Source organism: Nothobranchius furzeri, chromosome 12 (assembly GCF_043380555.1).
Source record: "Nothobranchius furzeri strain GRZ-AD chromosome 12, NfurGRZ-RIMD1, whole genome shotgun sequence".
In the NCBI taxonomy this organism is placed as follows: domain Eukaryota; kingdom Metazoa; phylum Chordata; class Actinopteri; order Cyprinodontiformes; family Nothobranchiidae; genus Nothobranchius; species Nothobranchius furzeri.
This window is the reverse complement of record NC_091752.1, coordinates 23,876,339-23,894,114: the sequence shown is the minus strand read 5'-3', so window position 1 is coordinate 23,894,114 and position 17,776 is coordinate 23,876,339. Positions and strand designations below refer to the sequence as shown.

Genomic DNA, 17,776 nt, shown 5'->3' with positions numbered 1-17,776 from the left:
TCTGAGATTATTACAATCACTGTCACATGACTAAACAAACACACATCACCCCCCTTACCCTCTGAAACAAATGGAAACAAGATGGAAAAAATATCGGCTGTTAATAATCGGCCCAGGTTTTTTTATCGGACCGATACGATATGTCAAAAAATGACTAACATCTACTGATATTGATGCCAATGTATTGTGCATCCCTAATGCAAAGTAACGAATTCATTTCTGAAATCTGCTGAATTAAATTTTATTTATTCCTTACAGTTGTTGCAGAATTCCCTCTGCTCAAACATGGCCTAAAGAGGACAGCATTTATGTTTTAAGAGTGTTTAATGAATAGTTCCATCTTCTGTGAGACCGTAACTGTAATCAGACAAATTTCTGCCCACAGCTATAAAGATTTTTGTTGCAACAAAGAGCAGCCGAGGAGCCGGTGTCGAGGAGGCAGAGAGGAACCGAAAGTTCACCTTTGAAAAGATTAGCGCTGAAATGCACGAGATCATTAGAGTCTTACAGCTCACCACATGGGATGAAGATACTTGGGCCAATAAGGTAAAACACCAGCTGTGCAGAAAGATCCAGAGTGGGTTTGGTGAAAACTGAAAAAACTTTGTTTCCTTTAGTTTCACCTTTTCACACACAAACGGCAGACACAGACTCTCCCACCGAGCTCTGAAAAGTTCACTCTGTTTTCTCTCCCTTTTGCTTTTGATCGGCATTATAACTCCAGGTTTTTCTTTTCCCTTCTTTTTCTTTACCTTCCTCCTCCATTCTTTTCCTCCCTGTAGAAGGTAAGCCTGTTTCTCTCCCCTCTGTCGTTGCCAGCATGCCAGCTTGTATGCGTGGTTGATTAGGAAAAACGTCCTCATACTTACATCCTGTGTATCCGTCTCTCAGGTCTCCAGCTGTAAGTGTGTGGTGTGTTGTAGTCTGTTAGCTGATGCGACGATGTGCCACGCACATCCTTCATCACTACTGTGTTTAGTTTTATGTGCATCTATTCGTCTCTAGGTGCTCGTTTGAGTGAAATGGCCTGAAAGAGATGGCGGGATGATTTGGAAGTTTTTTGTGAAGCTCACTGTGCAACAGAGCTAGCAGTGGAATAAATAACATCCTGTTTATGAGCTGAATATCTGTTTTTGGGAGCTCAGATTTAGATGTCAGTTTAAACTGCAGACAGACAGATGATTTATTTTAAGGTTAAGATCAGCTCCACTTGCCTAACCTGTAACGCTGCATGTTTCTCTGCACACAGCTTCCTTAGATATTGATGGGTGTGTGGGTGTGCGTGCGTATGTGTGTGCTGTACAAATGCTGCATAGTCATTATGTGAGCTGTGATAAGCACTTACTGTCAGTGTGAGAGGGAACCCATAATATAGGCTGTATTGAACGATTCCACTTAAGCGGCTGACTTTCCTCTCAGCTGGAGAATGTTGGGGATTTTTTTGTTTTTATAAGGACTCTAATAAATATTTAACTGCCTCATTTTTATTCTCAGTTCCTCATTTTCCCTTAAGTTTACAATGCAATTTTTTTCTGTTGTTGCTTTTCCTTTTCAGCCTTACACACACTTATTGAACGGTCAAGTGCCACAACTTCAGATACCAGGTGTTGCTCACTTCATCATAGTCTTTGATCCCTGGTTGTTGCTTGAACTTTGCTGAGATTTAGCGATAGTTTACACCTAGGTGGTGGACGGGGTGCCGCCCTCGTGCATTTTTCATCCAGAAAGTCTGGGTGGAGTAAGCACAAGCATCAAATACGTAGATGTGACGTGGACTGGCGCTGCCTTTTGGAGCTGCCGTAGTGGCTGGCCGCCATCTTGAATGGATCTCCATTCGCCACCATTGGATACTATGGAATGTGTTTACCAAACTAAAAATACACATTTATAATGCTTTTTCAAAAAATCAGACATGTACTACATGATAGTTAAAATATCCTGTTGATTCAATAAAATATATAATAAATGAGAATAGTTTCAATATGGCATTGCAACATTGCAGGTAGGCTAGAAAAGTCAATAGTAATCACACGTAATCTGTTTTCAATAGTATGCCATTTGTTACAACCGTAGACTGCCTTAAAAACAGGCATAATGCTCATTCTGCATTGACTCCAGTTGGGTTTGAAGAGTGAGGAACCCATCTATCATGGCAGTGACTCGTTACGCTCTCCAGTGCCCAGCGCGTGTCTATGTATTCATGTCTATGGTTGTAAGACTCTGGTGGGGGGTGATTTGCTCTTTAAATCAGAAATTAAGAGTTTTTTCTCAGAGGGCACCACCTAGCCCTCTGATGCATAGTGGTCACTGCAGTGGACAGCTTCTAGAACGTGCTTATCTCTTTAATGCATTGGTTTCTATGGTGGAATTGCATATTAGCTTCTAGAGTGCTCTCTACTGCCATACTCCATTGAGGTCAATTCAGTGTTCAGTCAGTGCATCTGCAAGTAAATTTCCTCTGAATCCAAGATGGCGGAGAAACTGCCACCCCTACCAACCAGTGCTGGAATATCCTGTCAATCCTTCTATTCTGGAAGAGCCCACCAGGTTAAAAAATATGATGATATGCAGTAACATCTAGGGAAGGATATTATCTATTTGGAATAAGAAATTTTTATTTCTAATTTGTAGAAAACTACAATTAACCATGTGTCCAATGAAGTGGACGTCATGCATTACCCAGTATATTTTTTAACAAAAGTAATAAATTGCTTCACTCTTTCTTGGATCTGTTTTGGTTATAAGTAAGACTATAATTGTTACATTTATAAGCTACTCATTAAAAATATATATTTTTGTGTAGATTAGCTGTAGTTTGAGTTACTACAATAATTATTTTTATCATATTTTGTAGACTTCAAATGCAGCAAAGAATAAGGCAGCATACAGAATAGTCCAGGAAATTCCCTCCAGCTCCAGTGATGATGATTTCAGTGATAAGTCCAGTGATGATGAGTGGCTGCCAGAGAAGAACAGAGACATAGGAACTACGGATGATGAAGACACAGCCAGACAGGATACACAAAGTGAGAGTGATGAGGGGCAGGATGAAGAGGACGGTCAGCATGATCAGGGAGCTGTGGGAGATGGGCACATGGCACCTGACCATACTCAAGCCCGCACAATTATTTGGAAAGTCCAAGGCAATGTCTTTGATGGAGACTTGCCTTGTTTCCTAGGAGAGTGGAATTTCAATGTGGAGGGAAAGGATCCCATTGATTTCTTCAGACATCTGTTTCCAGAAGATCTCATTGATAATATAACATACAACACCAACTTGTATGCTCTTCAGAAAGGGAAAGAAAATCTGTCAGTAACAGGAGAAGAGATGCAGGTATTCTTAGGGATCAACCTGATCATGGGATACATTCGGTATTCAAGGACACGAATGTACTGGTCTAGTGAGGACAGTCTTCGTCTTGGAATAATTGCTAATGCCATGTCTGTAAACAGATATGAGCAAATCCTGAGATACCTGCACTTTGTGGATAACTTGACTTACTAGCCAGCAAACACAGATAGGCTCTTCAAAACAAGACCAATCCTATGTGCACTTAGCAGACATTTAAGGCAGCAGCAGACCCTGAGGAATTTCAGTCAGTTGATGAGCAGATAATTCCTTTTAAAGGCCTTCTGTCCATCAAGCAATACATATCAAAGAAGCCCAAACCCTGGGGAGTGAAGGTATGGGTGAGAGCAGGAACCTCAGGCTATATGAATAGATTTGAAGTGTACCGAGGTTCTGCAAGTAGTGGTCGCATAAGTGAATTGGGAATGGCTGGAGATGTGGTGATGCGTCTTTGTGAAGACATAAAGCACAAAAATCACAAGTTTCTTTTGATAACTTCTTCTGCAGCATTCCACTCACCGAGGCCTTAAAAGACCAAGGCATCTATGGCACAGGCACAGGCAGAGCAAACAGGCTGAAGGGAGCAGATCACAAACTCAAGAGTGAAAAACAACCGAAGGAACTGGGCAGAGGAGCTTGTTCTGTTGTCAGCAATACTGCAAACATCACTGTCACACGTTGGCTCGACAGTTCTGTCATTCACATGGTCTGTTGCCAACAGATGGGTCAAGAAGGAAAAAAAGATGATGATGGTCCAAAAGCCCTTCTCTGTGGCCCTTTACAATCAACACATGGGTGGGGTTGATCTTGTTGACCAATGTCTGGCAATGTACCCCCATAGACGTCGAAACAAGAGATGGTACATCCGGGTGGGGTTTTTTTTTTTTTCATTTTTTTGTTGTGACCATTGTAATCGCCTGGCGTCTCTACCAAATGTCTGGTTTGGAAGAAATGAGACTCCTCCTCTTCAAAGCATCTGTGGCTTGTGCACTGATAAATAGTGGCACCCTCCAGCGATGCAAAAGAGGAAGACCCAGTGGGACCCCACAACCCGTAAAACGGAGAGCAGTCACCAAAGTAGCACGTGAGGTCAGGTTCGCCACAGGATATCACTGGCTCCTACTGACCGAGGTGAAAAATGCAAACAGATGCTATGATGCTGCGTGCACACGGAAGACCAAATACATCTGCATGCAATGCTCCGTGCCATTGTGCCCTGGATGCTTTGCAAACTTTCACACAGCCTAGGTGTGATGAACATGTTAGTGTTCGTAGATACAGAGACTAAGTTGCCAGTTTGTCTCTCTTCTAACATACTAATGTAAGGAGTTGGTAATACTGTCCTGCATCGTTATAGAGTTGTGTGGACTCTAAAAAGTTTCTCCTGTTGGAGATCGTTTGGTATATTCAGATGTAGGATTCACAGCTAGGACTGTTCATTTGTTTTGTTAGTTACGCCTAAACATTGGGGCTGTATAGAGATGAAAGCTCAAAATAATGCAGAAATGTTTTTCAAAGCATACAAGCAAACAAGTGTTTGTATATTTACAATAGAACACAAGGTACATCATTTTTACAGTAAGTACAGTGTTTAATGTTGAGTGCTCAGGCGCATGTGGTACACTGGATTGGACATGTCTATAACTTCATAAAAAAACATTTTTTTTGGAAAATAACTGTTGAACCTTTTTTTTCATGTCCTGAGAAGAATAAAAGCACTTCAGAATAAAATCTTCACCAAGGCTTTCATAATTCATGCATCAGAGGGCTAGAGTCCCTCTCGGCTTCTGTGAGACAGCTGTAAGCACCGGCTCCTTCATGAACGAGCACCTCCAGCTGACCAACAGCTAAAACACATAATTTTACAATTATCGTTCCAACATTTTGTATTTGCTCATGCATTCCTAAACATTTGTCTATAAGAAATCTTGTCAACTCTGCATCCAAGTTGAATCCGCAGAGATTTTTCCGAGGTAAATTCTGTCTTTGAGGTGCTTTTGGGTAAATTTACTCCGTGGGCTGTTTCTTTACTTCTGTCTGTCTTCGAGTAGAAGCAAGCATTCATGAAATCCATTTTGTTTGTGGCTGCGGAGGTGGTTGTAGCTGCTCTATGAGTCGTGGTGTCTGCACATCTTAGTAAACAGCTTGAAACCACTACTCTTTCTCGGTAGCCTAGTGGTCACATGTCCGTCCTGGGACCGGGAAATCGGGGTTCAAATCCGGTCGGGTTATACCAAAGACTTTAAAAATGGGATCCAATGCCTCCCTGCTTGACACTCAGCTTTAAGGGGTTGGATTGGGGGGTTAAACCACCAAATAGTTCCCTAGCACAGCCACTGCTGCAGCTCAGCATTCTCCACGGGGGTGGGTCAAATGCAGAGATGTAATTTCATCGGTGTCTCATGATGTCTAATGGGACTTTAAAGTGCATGGGCACGCTCTGTGATTGACATCTGCACCAGTGGATGTTGAATGCTATTGGCTAATGCTGTGTGGTGGTCAATTAAACTTGCATGGGGCTCTATGGGACGATGGCGAGCTCTGCAAAAGAATGACATATTGCCTATTATATCACATTACGGGGTACGACTATCCTTTTTTCACGGATTTCCAAGAAAAACCAAACCCAAGAAAAATGGGTTTGAACCGTCACCTTATCGTGGTGGAGGAGTTTGAGTGCCCTAATGATCCTAGGAGCTATGTTGTCTGGGGCACTTAGTGCCCCTGGTAGGGTCTCCCATGACAAATTGGTCTTAGGTGAAGGGTGAGACAAAGAACGGTTCGAAGGATCTTTCATGGCGGTTAAAACGAAGAGTCGGAGTACCCGGCCCGGAGGGTTACCGGGGTCCCACCCTGGAGCCAGGCCTGGGGTTGGGGCCCGTGAGCGAGCGCCTGATGGCCGGGCTTTCGCCCATGGGGCCCGGCCGGGCCCAGCCCGAACCGGATACATGGGCTCGTCCAACTGTGGACCCACCACCCGCAGGAGGAACATGAAGGGTCCGGTGCAATGTGAATCGGGTGGCAGACCAAAGCGGGAGCCTTGGCGGTCCAATCCCCGGACAAGAAAACTAGTTTTTGGGACATGGAGCGTCACCTCGCTGGCGGGGAAGGAGCCGGAGCTTGTGGCAGAGGTTGAGCGGTACCGGCTAGATATAGTCGGACTCACCTCGACACATTGCATTGGCTCTGGAACCCGAGACCTGGAGAGGGGTTGGACACTCTACTTTGCTGGAGTTGCTCCGGGTGAGAGGCGGAGGGCTGGGGTTGGCTTTTTGTTAGCCCCGAGACTCTCTGCCTGTGTGTTGGGGTTTACCCCGGGGGAAGAGAGGGTAGCTTCCTTGCGCCTTCGGGTCAGGGAACGGGTCCTGACTGTTGTTTGTGCTTATGGGCCAAATATCAGTTCAGAGTACCCACCCTTTTTGGAGTCCCTGGGACGAGTGCTAGATAGTGCTCCATCAGGGGACTCCATTGTCCTGCTGGGGGACTTCAATGCTCACGTGGGCAATGACAGCTTGACCTGGAGGGGTGTGATTGGGAGGAACGGCCCACCTAATCTGAACTCGAGCGGTGTTTTGTTATTGGACTTCTGTGCAAGCCGCAGTTTGGCCATAACGAACACCATGTTCGAACATAAGGTTGCCCACCGGTACACTTGGTACCAGGGCAGCCTAGGTCACAGGTCGATGATAGATTTTGTAGTCGTATCATCTGACCTGCGGCCGTATGTTTTGGACACCCGAGTGAAGAGAGGGGCGGAGCTGTCAACTGATCACCACCTGGTGGTGAGTTGGATCAGATGGCAAGGGAACATGCCGCGTAGACCTGGCAGACCCAAACGCATAGTGAGGGTCTGCTGGGAACGCCTGGCAGAAGAACCTGTCAAGACGGTCTTCAACTCCCACCTCCGGCAGAGCTTTGACCACGTCCCGAGAGCAGTGGGGGACATTGAGTCCGAGTGGGCCTTGTTCCACTCTGCGATTGTCGAGGCGGCTGTTGCTAGCTGTGGTCGTAAGGTGGCCGGTGCCAGTCGTGGTGGCAACCCCCGTACCCGCTGGTGGACACCAGAGGTTCGGGGAGCCGTCAAGCTGAAGAAGGAGGCCTACAGGGCGTGGCTGGGCAGTGGGTCTCCGGAGGCAGCAGACAGGTACCGGATAGCCAAGCGGGGTGCAGCAGTGGCAGTTGCCGAGGCAAAATCTCGGGCGTGGGAGGAGTTTGGTGAGGCCATGGAGAAAGACTATCGATCGGCTCCAAAGAGGTTCTGGCAAACTGTCCGGCGCCTCAGGAGAGGAAGGCAGCAACTCGCTCACACTGTTTACAGTGGGTATGGGGAGCTGCTGACGTCAACTGAGGCTATAGTCGGACGGTGGAAGGAATACTTTGAGGAGCTCCTCAATCCCACCAATGCGCATTCCGAGGAGGAACCAGAGCTGGGAGGCCTGGGGATGGACTGTCCGATCTCGGGGGCAGAAGTTGCTGAGGTAGTCAAACAACTACACAGCGGCGGAGCCCCGGGGGCGGATGAGGTTCGTCCTGGGTATCTCAAGGCTATGGATGTTGTAGGGCTGTCATGGTTGACACGTCTCTACAACATTGCGTGGTCATCGGGGGCAGTTCCTAGGGAGTGGCAGACCGGGGTGGTGGTCCCCATCTTTAAGAAGGGTGACCTGAGGGTGTGTTCCAACTTTAGGGGGATCACACTCCTCAGCCTCCCTGGAAAGGTCTACTCCAAGGTACTGGAGAGGAGGGTCCGATCGATAGTTGAATCTCAGATAGAGGAGGAGCAATGTGGTTTTCGTCCTGGCCGTGGAACTGTGGACCAGCTCTATACCCTTGCAAGGGTGATGGAGGGGGCATGGGAGTTTGCCCGACCAATCCACATGTGCTTTGTGGATTTGGAGAAGGCTTATGACCGTGTCCCCAGGGGCACCCTGTGGGGGACGCTCCAGGAGTATGGGGTGGGTGGCTTTCTGTTAAGGGCCATTCAGTCCCTTTACCAGAGGAGCGTGAGTTTGCCGGTAGTAAGTCGGACCTGTTCCCAGTGAGGGTTGGACTCCGCCAGGGCTGCCCTTTGTCACCGGTTCTGTTCATCACTTTTATGGACAGAATTTCTAGACGCAGCCGTGGTGTGGAGTGTGTCGAGTTTGGTGGCAGGAGAATCTCGTCTCTGCTTTTTGCGGATGATGTGGTCCTCCTAGCTTCATTCAGCTCTGACCTTCAGCTCTTGCTGGGTAGGTTCGCGGCCGAATGTGAAGCGGCTGGGATGAGGATCAGCACCTCCAAATCTGAGACCATGGTTCTCGACCGGAAAAGGGTGGCTTGCCACCTCCGGGTCGGGGGAGAGGTCCTACCTCAAGTGGAGGAGTTTAAGTATCTCGGGGTCTTGTTCACGAGTGAGGGTAGGAGGGATCGGGAGATCGACAGGCGGATTGGTTCGGCGTCTGCAGTGATGCGGACGCTGAGCCGATCTGTCGTGGGGAAGAGGGAGCTGAGCCAGAAAGCCAGGCTCTCGATTTACCGGTCGATCTACGTCCCAATCCTCACCTATGGTCATGAGCTTTGGGTAATGACCGAAAGAACGAGATCGCGGATACAAGCGGCCGAAATGAGTTTCCTCCGTAGGGTGGCCGGGCTCAGCCTTAGAGATAGGGTGAGGAGCTCGGACATTCGGGAGGGACTCGGAGTAGAACCGCTGCTCCTCCGGATCGAAAGGAGCCAGTTGAGGTGGTTTGGGCATCTGGTCAGGATGCCTCCTGGACGCCTCCCCGGGGAGGTGTTTCGGGCATGTCCTGCCGGCAGAAGGCCCCCGGGTCGACCCAGGACACGTTGGAGAGGTTACATCTCCAATCTGGTCCGGGAACGCCTAGGGGTCCTGCCGGAGGAGCTGGTGGACAAGGCCGGGGAGAGGACGGCCTGGAGCTCCCTAGTTGGGTTGCTGCCCCCGCGACCCGGACCCGGATAAGCGGAGGAAGACGAGACGAGACGAGACGATAATAATATTAATTTTATAACATTTCAGCAGTGCTTTAGCAGAAGTTTTGAATGAGCACAGAATCTTCTGAAAACAGTTTTTCGTTAAGAGACAAAACGTAACTCATGGTTCATAATTTAACAGAAAATGAAATGCTCCGCTGCTAAAAGAGGCTAAACTTTTTCTATTTTCTCATCATTTCAGGATATGGAGGCTTTGAAGAGATCTTTGGCTTTGATTGAGTCGAAGATGGCACAGGCTAAAAGCTGGCTGAAAGACCCTCATGGACAGCCAGGTAGCTTTCTGTCCCCAGAAAGCTCTTTGTGTTGTTCCATGTTTACATCATGCTTGTAGCGTGTTGTCCTCTAGGAGACCCTGGTGAGGTGGCACTGCGTGTGATCCTGGATGAAGCTGGTAAGGTGGGAGAGCTGTGTGCTGGGAAAGAGAGGAAAGACATACTGGCAACCACTAAGGCTCTGGGACAAATGTCAGACCAAATTGCAGATTTACGAGTCAGGTAGTGTGTTTGCACTTTTGCCTTCATTGCCATGTTGATTTTACTTCAGCTGATTACGTTTACTGTTTCTGACAGAGGCCAGGGCCCAACACCGGGATGTGTGCAGCGAGCGGGCCAGTGCTCACAGGGCTTAGATTTGCTTTTTGGCAAAGTGGACAGCGCCGCACGCAGACTGGAAGCTCTAATCAATGCCAAGCAGGCCATTGCTAGAAGACTGGATGCTGCACAGGTCAGAGAAAAATAATGTACAGAAAAGAAAGAAAGGAAAAAGAAAGAAAATGATCTTTTATATAGCGCCTCTCAAGATAAAAATCATAAGGTGCTTCACAAAAACAAAAAAAAAAGTAAGTTTCAAAGGATTTCAAAAATGAATAAAATATGTTTAAAAGGAGAAAAGAAAAAAATGGCAGGAAAGGAAGAGAGAAAATGAACAGGAAAGAGAGAAATCAATGGATCCCAGGAAAGGCGGAATAAGAACAGAAGAAAGAGAGGGTGGTGATGAAGGTCACGCAAAAGCCAGCGTGAAAAGGTGAGTCTTCAGCTGCTTTTTAAAGGAGACCACTGAGTCCACTGATCTCAGGCTCAGGGAGAGGGAGTTCCAGAGTCTGGGATTCACAGCAGCAAAAGATCTGTCACCTTTGGTCTTTAAAGACCAGGAAGGTGACCTGGTCAGAACCTTTGGTGACCTTGAAGGTGAAGGTGACCTTTGGTCAGGAGTAATCCATGAATCACACCATCTAGGTCTGTTGTACAATTCTCCTTTTTGTTCAGTTAAAAAGAAAAGCGTATTATTACTCAGAGGTAAATTTGCTGTTTAAAAACCTTTAGGCCTGGCTGGCCGATCCTAACGGTGGTGCTGAGGGAGAGGAGAACATCAGAGCACTTCTAGCAGAGGCTAAACGCATCGCCGATCTTTGTGAAGACCCCAAAGAGAGGGATGACATCCTCCGGTCCATAAACGAGATTGCAGGACTTGCCGCCCGGCTTGTGGAGCTACGCAAACAGTAAGCTTCTTCTCTGATGCTCATGTCAACAACTAAACACTGAATATGTCATTCTTGGGCCCTTTTCTTTTAGGCTCAGGCTTCATCCACAAGCCACCAATACGTGGCTTTTTATGCCTGTTTGGAAAATATGTTGCTGTTCAATAACCTTGGGCATTACTCCTACGATTAGGTTTCTAGATGTTCCAGTGTGGTTTGCTGGGGTTGGGTATGAGATTGGTAAAAAATAAATAAATAAATAAATAAATAAAAATAAGCACAGAAATAAAACTGGGAATAATTTTGAGGGAAGTACTACGTAATTAACCACCTTACAAGATGAGGAAAAAATATCTGTGTCTGCACGAGGGAAGGGATTATCAAATATCCTCTAATCTGGAACAGACAGTGCAATATTTAACACAGAGATATTTTACTTTGTGTGACTCTATAAGAACTGGCTGTACAAGGTCACAAAACACAAGTATAGACGTATTTGATTTTTTAACATAAAGTCATAATTGTGTTTTTTAAATGGGGATGATTATAACATTTCTAAAACAGGTTTTGAACAGGAGCTTTGTTCTCAGCCTTCAAGGATGGTATTTCACTTTTAAAGTGTCATCTAACACGGCTGCAGCGAGACATTAACCAGGTGACGGGTCTTTACTAGCAGTAGCTCAGGAGGTAGAGCGGCTTGTCCAGGCTCCTACCAGAGGATGCTGCTGTTGTGTCATTGGGCGAGACACTTGCCTGCTGATGGTGCATGGTCGGAGGGACCGGTGGTGCCTGTGTACAGCAGGCCTCGCCTCTCTCAGTGCGCCTCACGGCAGCTGTAGCTACATTGTAGCTCATCATCACCAGTGTGTGAATGTGTGTGTGAATGAGTGGATGATTGGTTGTGTTGTGAAGCGCCTTGGGGGATTGTAGGACCCTAAGAAGGCGCTATGCAAATACAGGCCATTTACTACATTACCATCATTGCTTTTTGCCTTTTCCTTTCTACCACCTTTTGTTTCCGTCTCAGGGGTAAAGGTGACAGCCCAGAGGCCCGCGCACTTGCAAAGCAGATTGGAGCGGCGCTACTGAACCTACAGTCCAAAACCAACCGGGCCGTGGCCAACATGAGACCCGCAAAGCCTGCTGTCACTTTGGAGGGCAAGATGGAGCAGGCCCTCCGCTGGGTGAACAACCCCGGGGTGGATGATAGAGGCGTAGGTAGGCGAAGAACCATCTTTTTAGGTGATCCTGAGAGAGATGGAAGCTGTTAAAACTTTACATTTAGCTGATGAATGACAAAGTATCCCATTCAGAAAATGATCAATGACTGCGGTTTCCACAAAACCCCCGGCGATGAATCTCGTGCATGAATCACTGAGCAGCTCAGTGAAAGCTTTGGTTTCATGCCTTGCTGTTTTTGTTTCCTCTCTTCTCTCATGCTTCCACATGGGAGCAGAGTGTGAGAGGCTACAGTGGATCACAGGTACCTGCTTACTATGAGCCATCTTAAAAGACATAACCTAAAGCTATTGCTCACAAAATGTCCTTACTGGAAAATTATGCACCTTATTCCTGGACCTTCTCATGTGAAAACGATGATGCAAGCAACATCCGGTGAGATACCGGAAGTAGCACAAAGCTATTGGTTTTGCACGATGAGGTTTGTTTCTCGGTAGCTAAAATGCTACAGTACGTTACCTTTGGCCTGATTGTCACATGATCCTCTATTGCAGTAGGGGAATTGTAACGGCATCCGTCAGCTGTGACAACTGATGTTCCCACATAGTTCACGTCTCTAAAAAGACCATAAAAAATGGATTGATGCCAGCGGATCGTATCATCCATCTTTGGTAGCAATGTAAATATATACGCTGGACCGGAGGTAAGTCACATTTTCACGCAGAAGGATCTTGGGGGGCTGGGAATAAGGTGGATAAGACCAGAATGCAGCAATTCCCCAATTCTGAAGAAAAAATCTTCAGTCAGCAAAGTTTCAGTTATTAGATGTTGTCTGAAATGTAATTCTTGCAGGTCAGGCGGCAATCAGAGGGATGGTTGGCGAGGGGAAGAGGTTGGCAGGAGGCTTGTTAGGCCCGTACCGACAGGATATGATTGGTCGTTGTGACCGGACAGAAGCACTGATGACGTCTTTGGCGGACATGGCCAACAGGGGAGAAGCTGAGGCTCCTCACGCACGAGCCACAGCTGCACAACTGCAGGACACCCTCAAGGTATCTCAGTACATCAGACACATACAGTATAAAGTTGTCTGGCTATGAAGGGCGCATAAACCTTCAGTTTGATGAAAAATCAACTTTAGATGGTTTTTGTAAAAGGCATGGCCACATAGCGCCACCTAGTGGACAGAATCAGCCCTCTCTGCTTGTCCCAGGACCTAAGGCAGCACATGCAGGAAGTGATGACCCAGGAGGTGTCAGATGTTTTCAGCGACACCACCACACCGATCAAGCTGCTGGCAGTTGCTGCAACTGCTCCTCCTGATGCCCCCAACCGAGAGGAGGTCTGCATTATAAAATAAAATAAAATAAAAAAAACTCCCAACTACTCCTGAAATCTAAAGCATTTATTATCACTTTGATAAACTGACATAAATGTTTGACTAAGGTCTTCGAGGAGCGAGCAGGAAACTTTGAGACCCACGCAGGTCGGCTGGGTGCGACCGCTGAGAAAGCCGCTGCCGTGGGAACGGCCAACAAAAGCACAGTGGAGGGCATCCATGCTGCTGTGAAACATGCCAGGGAGCTAACACCACAGGTGCTCCTGTTTGCTTTGGTCCACCTGATTTGCATGATGACATGAAGCATGTGGATGTCACACTGAACGCGAGTGTGTACATCCAGGTGACCTCCGCAGCTCGGATCCTGCTGAAGAATCCCGGTAACAAAGCAGCATACGAGCACTTTGACACCATGAAGAACCAGTGGATTGACAACGTGGAAAGAATGACTGGTGATGGTTTTCTAAAAGTTATAAGCAACGAACACTTTTATTTCACTGAGGCACTCAAAGGGATTCACGTGTGTTTCATGTGTGCACCTTCAGGTCTGGTTGATGAAGCCATCGACACCAAATCTCTTTTAGATGCTTCCGAAGAGGCTATAAAGAAGGACATTGATAAGTGTCGAGTTGCCATGGCAAATGTTCAGCCCCAAATGCTAGTTGCTGGGGCAACAAGCATAGCAAGGCGAGCTAACCGGGTCCTGTTGGTGGCTAAGAAGGAAGTTGAGAACTCCGAAGACCCCCGGTTCAGAGACACAGTGAAGCATGCCTCAGACATCCTCTCTCACACCATCTCACCCATGGTGATGGATGCCAAGGCAGTGGCTGGGAACATCCAGGATAAAGGTATACAGGTTACTGTAATGATTAACCTTTATGTTGTACCTTATCTTGTGGTATTATTAACTGTTTTGCCTACAGCTCTACAGAAAGCTTATCTTGACTCGTGTTTGAGGATCCTGGCTGCCGTGGGAAAAGTTAGAGAAGCCTTTCAACCTCAGGAACCAGACTTCCCTCCTCCTCCGCCTGACTTGGACCAACTCCACGTAAGCACACTTAATACGAATTACACCTACACATTTCAGATAAATCTGGTTAGATGAGCATTAGAAGCTCAAAATCCCCAGCGTTTTCAATTAAATTTAGAGGTGGGACTCGATTAAAAATATTTATCTGATTAATCATAGGCTTTGTATTTAATTAATCACAATTAATCACATTTTAAATATTCAAGAAAAATCGCCCATAAATGAATTTTGTTTTTGTTTTAATAATCTTAGTAAGACACGGAATCAAACAATAGACATGGACATTATTATTGTAAATTTAAGCTCTTTTAATTTCTGAAAAAAAAAGCTTTTAATTTATATTTCAAGTCAAACAGTTAAAAAATAAAATAAAATAACTAATATATATATATATATATATATATATATATATATATATATATATATATATATTTATTTTTATATATGGGAAAGATCTAAAGTTTAAGTGCTATTTTGAGTAAATTTTGATAATGGAATTACCTTTAAATAATAATAATAATAATAATAATAATAATAACAAAACAAATACATTGTTCATGAAAACCTTTGAGCAGTGCCTTCCAAACAGGCAGACATGGGACATGGGATTGTCTCACATGAAAGATTTTTGAACCACGCTGGACAAAGCAGGCGCTTCGGATTTGTATCTACAGTATTTAACAGTGGGTTTTGCAGTGACCTCTGATATTTAAGTATTATTCATATTTTAAGTGCAACAATAATCTGTTGAAATAATTCAATAACAAAAATTTATGAGATTTTCTAACAATAGGAATTTAGCTCACCTTGCATTTGAACAGCATCTATAAAGCCTGCGGTGAGGAGATCAATACAGAAAACGTTGCCTGCTGCGCTCAGCAGAGATCAGAGACATCTCTGATGGATCATTGAAAAAAATGTCCATGTCACAGACTCCATGCAGATTGTCAGCAGACAGTCAGCAGTTTGTGGTTTTCAGGAGGTTTTTTATTTTTATGAGTTAGGAGAAGAGGCTGAGGTGTTTTCTCAAACACTGTATCCGTCCAAGCAATATGCTTTCTTTAAATTCTCCTTTAGGTGAGTATAGCTCTGTTTTGTGCATTCATGTAATCGGTGCACCAGAAAATGATGCAATGGCAAACGTTCTGCTTTGCTTGAATGCACTATTTCTTCTAATCAGTTAATCGTAATAATGCATTAAATCGTCACTCCTAATTAACCCTCTCAGGCTCAAAATAAGTTTTGATAAAAGGACGAACAACTAAGTCTTTCAGGGGTACTTCTGAGTTAAAAAATGCTCATGAAATACATATGTGGAGTAACCAGGTAGGTAGGTTTTAACGTTGCAAATCTGCAACGCCCGCCTCCAGAGGGTTAAAATGTAAATATCTGTTAACATCAAACTGAAGATGGGTTGACTAAGCTGTTGGATTTGAAATAAATCAAGTAAAACAATGAGTTTATCTACTTCAGATTAGTGGCGGTTTTACCATTAGGCATAGGTCGGCAGCTGCCTGGGGCCCCCTTATGTTGGGGGGGGGGGCCCTAGCACTTACCGCTGGCACCCCTCTATTAGTCCCACAATGGACTATTCCTTTCAGATGCCGATGCACGAACAGAAGGTGATTGGTAGTCATTCCACTCCAATCCAGTTGGTGGGAAGCACCAAATTAATGTTTGCCAAGTGCCATAAGACCACAAATAAGAATATGAAGAGAAAGCAGAAAAAGAAGAAGAGAGGCGGGAGCGTTCGTAAATACCTCAAAGCGGTAGTCAAAACATTAAGCATGAAATGGAGTTATCCTAGTGGCTCCAACAAGAGAAAGAAGCAGCTTGCTTTAAAAAAGCTTTTATCTTCACTTCCAAAAGTGACATCGTTTTTCTATGTAAACATCAAAAGGAAGCAGAAAAGGAAAGACAATATAGACCAAAATGGAAAATAGAAGAAAAAAAAGAAAGGCAAAAGCACAGGAGCACTGACAGGGAGAAGAAGGCACTCAAAGGAAGAGAAAGACAGGAAAAAAGAGGAGGACTAATAAAAAGTGAAAATAACTCATGTCAGAAGAGGGGAGAATTTCGCAAATCCAGTTAAAGATAAGATTGTCAAAAATGTTGTGTAAGGGGGCCCCACGTCTGTGTTTGCCTTGGGCCCCCAAATTGCTAAATCAGCCACTGCTTCAGATGCTTTGTGTGTTTTAAACTTGCAGGTTAACGATGAACAGGCACCACCAAAACCTCCCTTACCAGAGGGCGAGGTGCCCCCTCCGCGGCCCCCACCACCAGAAGAAAAGGATGAGGAGTTCCCGGAGCAGAAAGCCAGCGAGGTGCTAAGCGAGCCCATGATGGTAGCAGCCAGGCAGCTGCATGACGAAGCAAGCAAGTGGTCGAGCAAGGTCAGTTAAAACAAACACACACACAAGTACAATCTCTTTTTAAACAAACATTTTGTAATATTACAAGATTAATAAAAAAAAAGTGCACTGTTCTATGTTTGTAATCACATGACATCATGGACGTAATTTTCACTTTAGAAGTGGGGGGACACGGGAGGGGAAGGGGGGGGGGGTATTTTTACAGTATGCTCTAATTGGAAACAGGCTTCAACACAAACAGTTGTTTTCTGCTTGGTCCTAGAACTCAACCAGTGTCAATTTAATATAGCGTAATGTTGCTTTTGGATGGCAAAAAGTGCAGGGGTCAAAACTTGACTTTGGAAAAAGTGGGGGGGACATGTCCCCCCAATTACGTCCTTGCATGACATTACTTTATTTTTCGGTTAGCTTTAAAGCTTCTTCTGGAGAATTTTTCTTATCCAATGTCACCATCTAGTGGCTGACAAGCGTATCACACAAAACCGCTGTTTTTTAAGATGGCAACTTCACGTTTCTGTTTATAAATGTGCTTCTGTAGCCGACAAACAGAGCTAAAACACATTGTTTTATGAGTATTATTCTCATGTCATGCAGTGTTTTTATATATTTATATTTTTATAGACTTTCTTGTCCTTGAAAAGTTCATCAGTGCTGCATCAGTCGAGGTATTCCTTAAATTTGAAGCGTCTGAGCGGTAGTCCAACACTATTGCTTAGTTCTGGTCAGCGCTCAGTTTCCTACTGCACGGAGCTCTGCCGGGCAGGGGGCGTGCTTAGCAAAAAAAAAAAAAAGACGTATTGCTTATATCACAGTACATGATAAGATAATCACTTTTACGGATTTCTGACAAATCATACATTATTTCTGAAAGAGGAAAACTCCGGAAAGCAGCATTAAGATTTGTGCTTCGTACTCAGAAAATCAGAATTTACATCCTGATAAGTGGACATCAGTGACTTGATTCCACAGAGGAAAACTGGAAACTGTCATCTGTCCAAGTTCAAGTTTGTTTTGGGCTCACACACACATCGATGCAAGA

General features: G+C 45.2%; 2 protein-coding genes across 7 annotated transcripts in view; both read left to right on the top strand.

Moving 5' to 3' along the window:
* Positions 1–17,776, top strand: part of LOC107375598 (vinculin) — a 39,805-nt gene that overhangs the window by 13,529 nt on the left and 8,500 nt on the right. For 2 of the 6 annotated variants that reach the window (XM_054749999.2, XM_054749997.2), the window contains exons 6-19: positions 386–546; positions 9,522–9,612; positions 9,672–9,834; positions 9,910–10,063; positions 10,663–10,838; positions 11,845–12,035; positions 12,274–12,300; positions 12,849–13,048; positions 13,210–13,338; positions 13,443–13,592; positions 13,679–13,787; positions 13,881–14,183; positions 14,259–14,383; positions 16,573–16,758. In XM_054749999.2, the coding sequence (XP_054605974.2) occupies positions 386–546; positions 9,522–9,612; positions 9,672–9,834; positions 9,910–10,063; positions 10,663–10,838; positions 11,845–12,035; positions 12,274–12,300; positions 12,849–13,048; positions 13,210–13,338; positions 13,443–13,592; positions 13,679–13,787; positions 13,881–14,183; positions 14,259–14,383; positions 16,573–16,758 (2,165 nt within the window). Of the gene's footprint in view, positions 1–385; positions 547–9,521; positions 9,613–9,671; positions 9,835–9,909; positions 10,064–10,662; positions 10,839–11,844; positions 12,036–12,273; positions 12,301–12,848; positions 13,049–13,209; positions 13,339–13,442; positions 13,593–13,678; positions 13,788–13,880; positions 14,192–14,258; positions 14,384–16,572; positions 16,759–17,776 lie in introns of all 6 variants that reach the window. The other 4 variants (XM_015944188.3, XM_015944193.3, XM_070542477.1 and 1 more) reach the window with 4 other exon arrangements.
* LOC107375599 (piggyBac transposable element-derived protein 2-like) lies at positions 2,248–3,736 on the top strand. Its single transcript, XM_015944194.3, has 2 exons — positions 2,248–2,547; positions 2,855–3,736. Exons 1-2 carry the CDS (start codon positions 2,470–2,472, stop codon positions 3,503–3,505), a joined length of 729 nt encoding a protein of 242 aa, XP_015799680.2. The 5' UTR covers positions 2,248–2,469; the 3' UTR covers positions 3,506–3,736.

Excerpts from the sequence above, each read along its gene's own strand:
- LOC107375599 (XM_015944194.3), top strand. The coding sequence starts at position 2,470 with ATGGCGGAGAAACTGCCACCCCTACCAACCAGTGCTGGAATATCCTGT. Across the intron at positions 2,548-2,854 it reads ATTCTGGAAGAGCCCACCAG|ACTTCAAATGCAGCAAAGAA; the intron begins GTTAAAAAATAT and ends CATATTTTGTAG.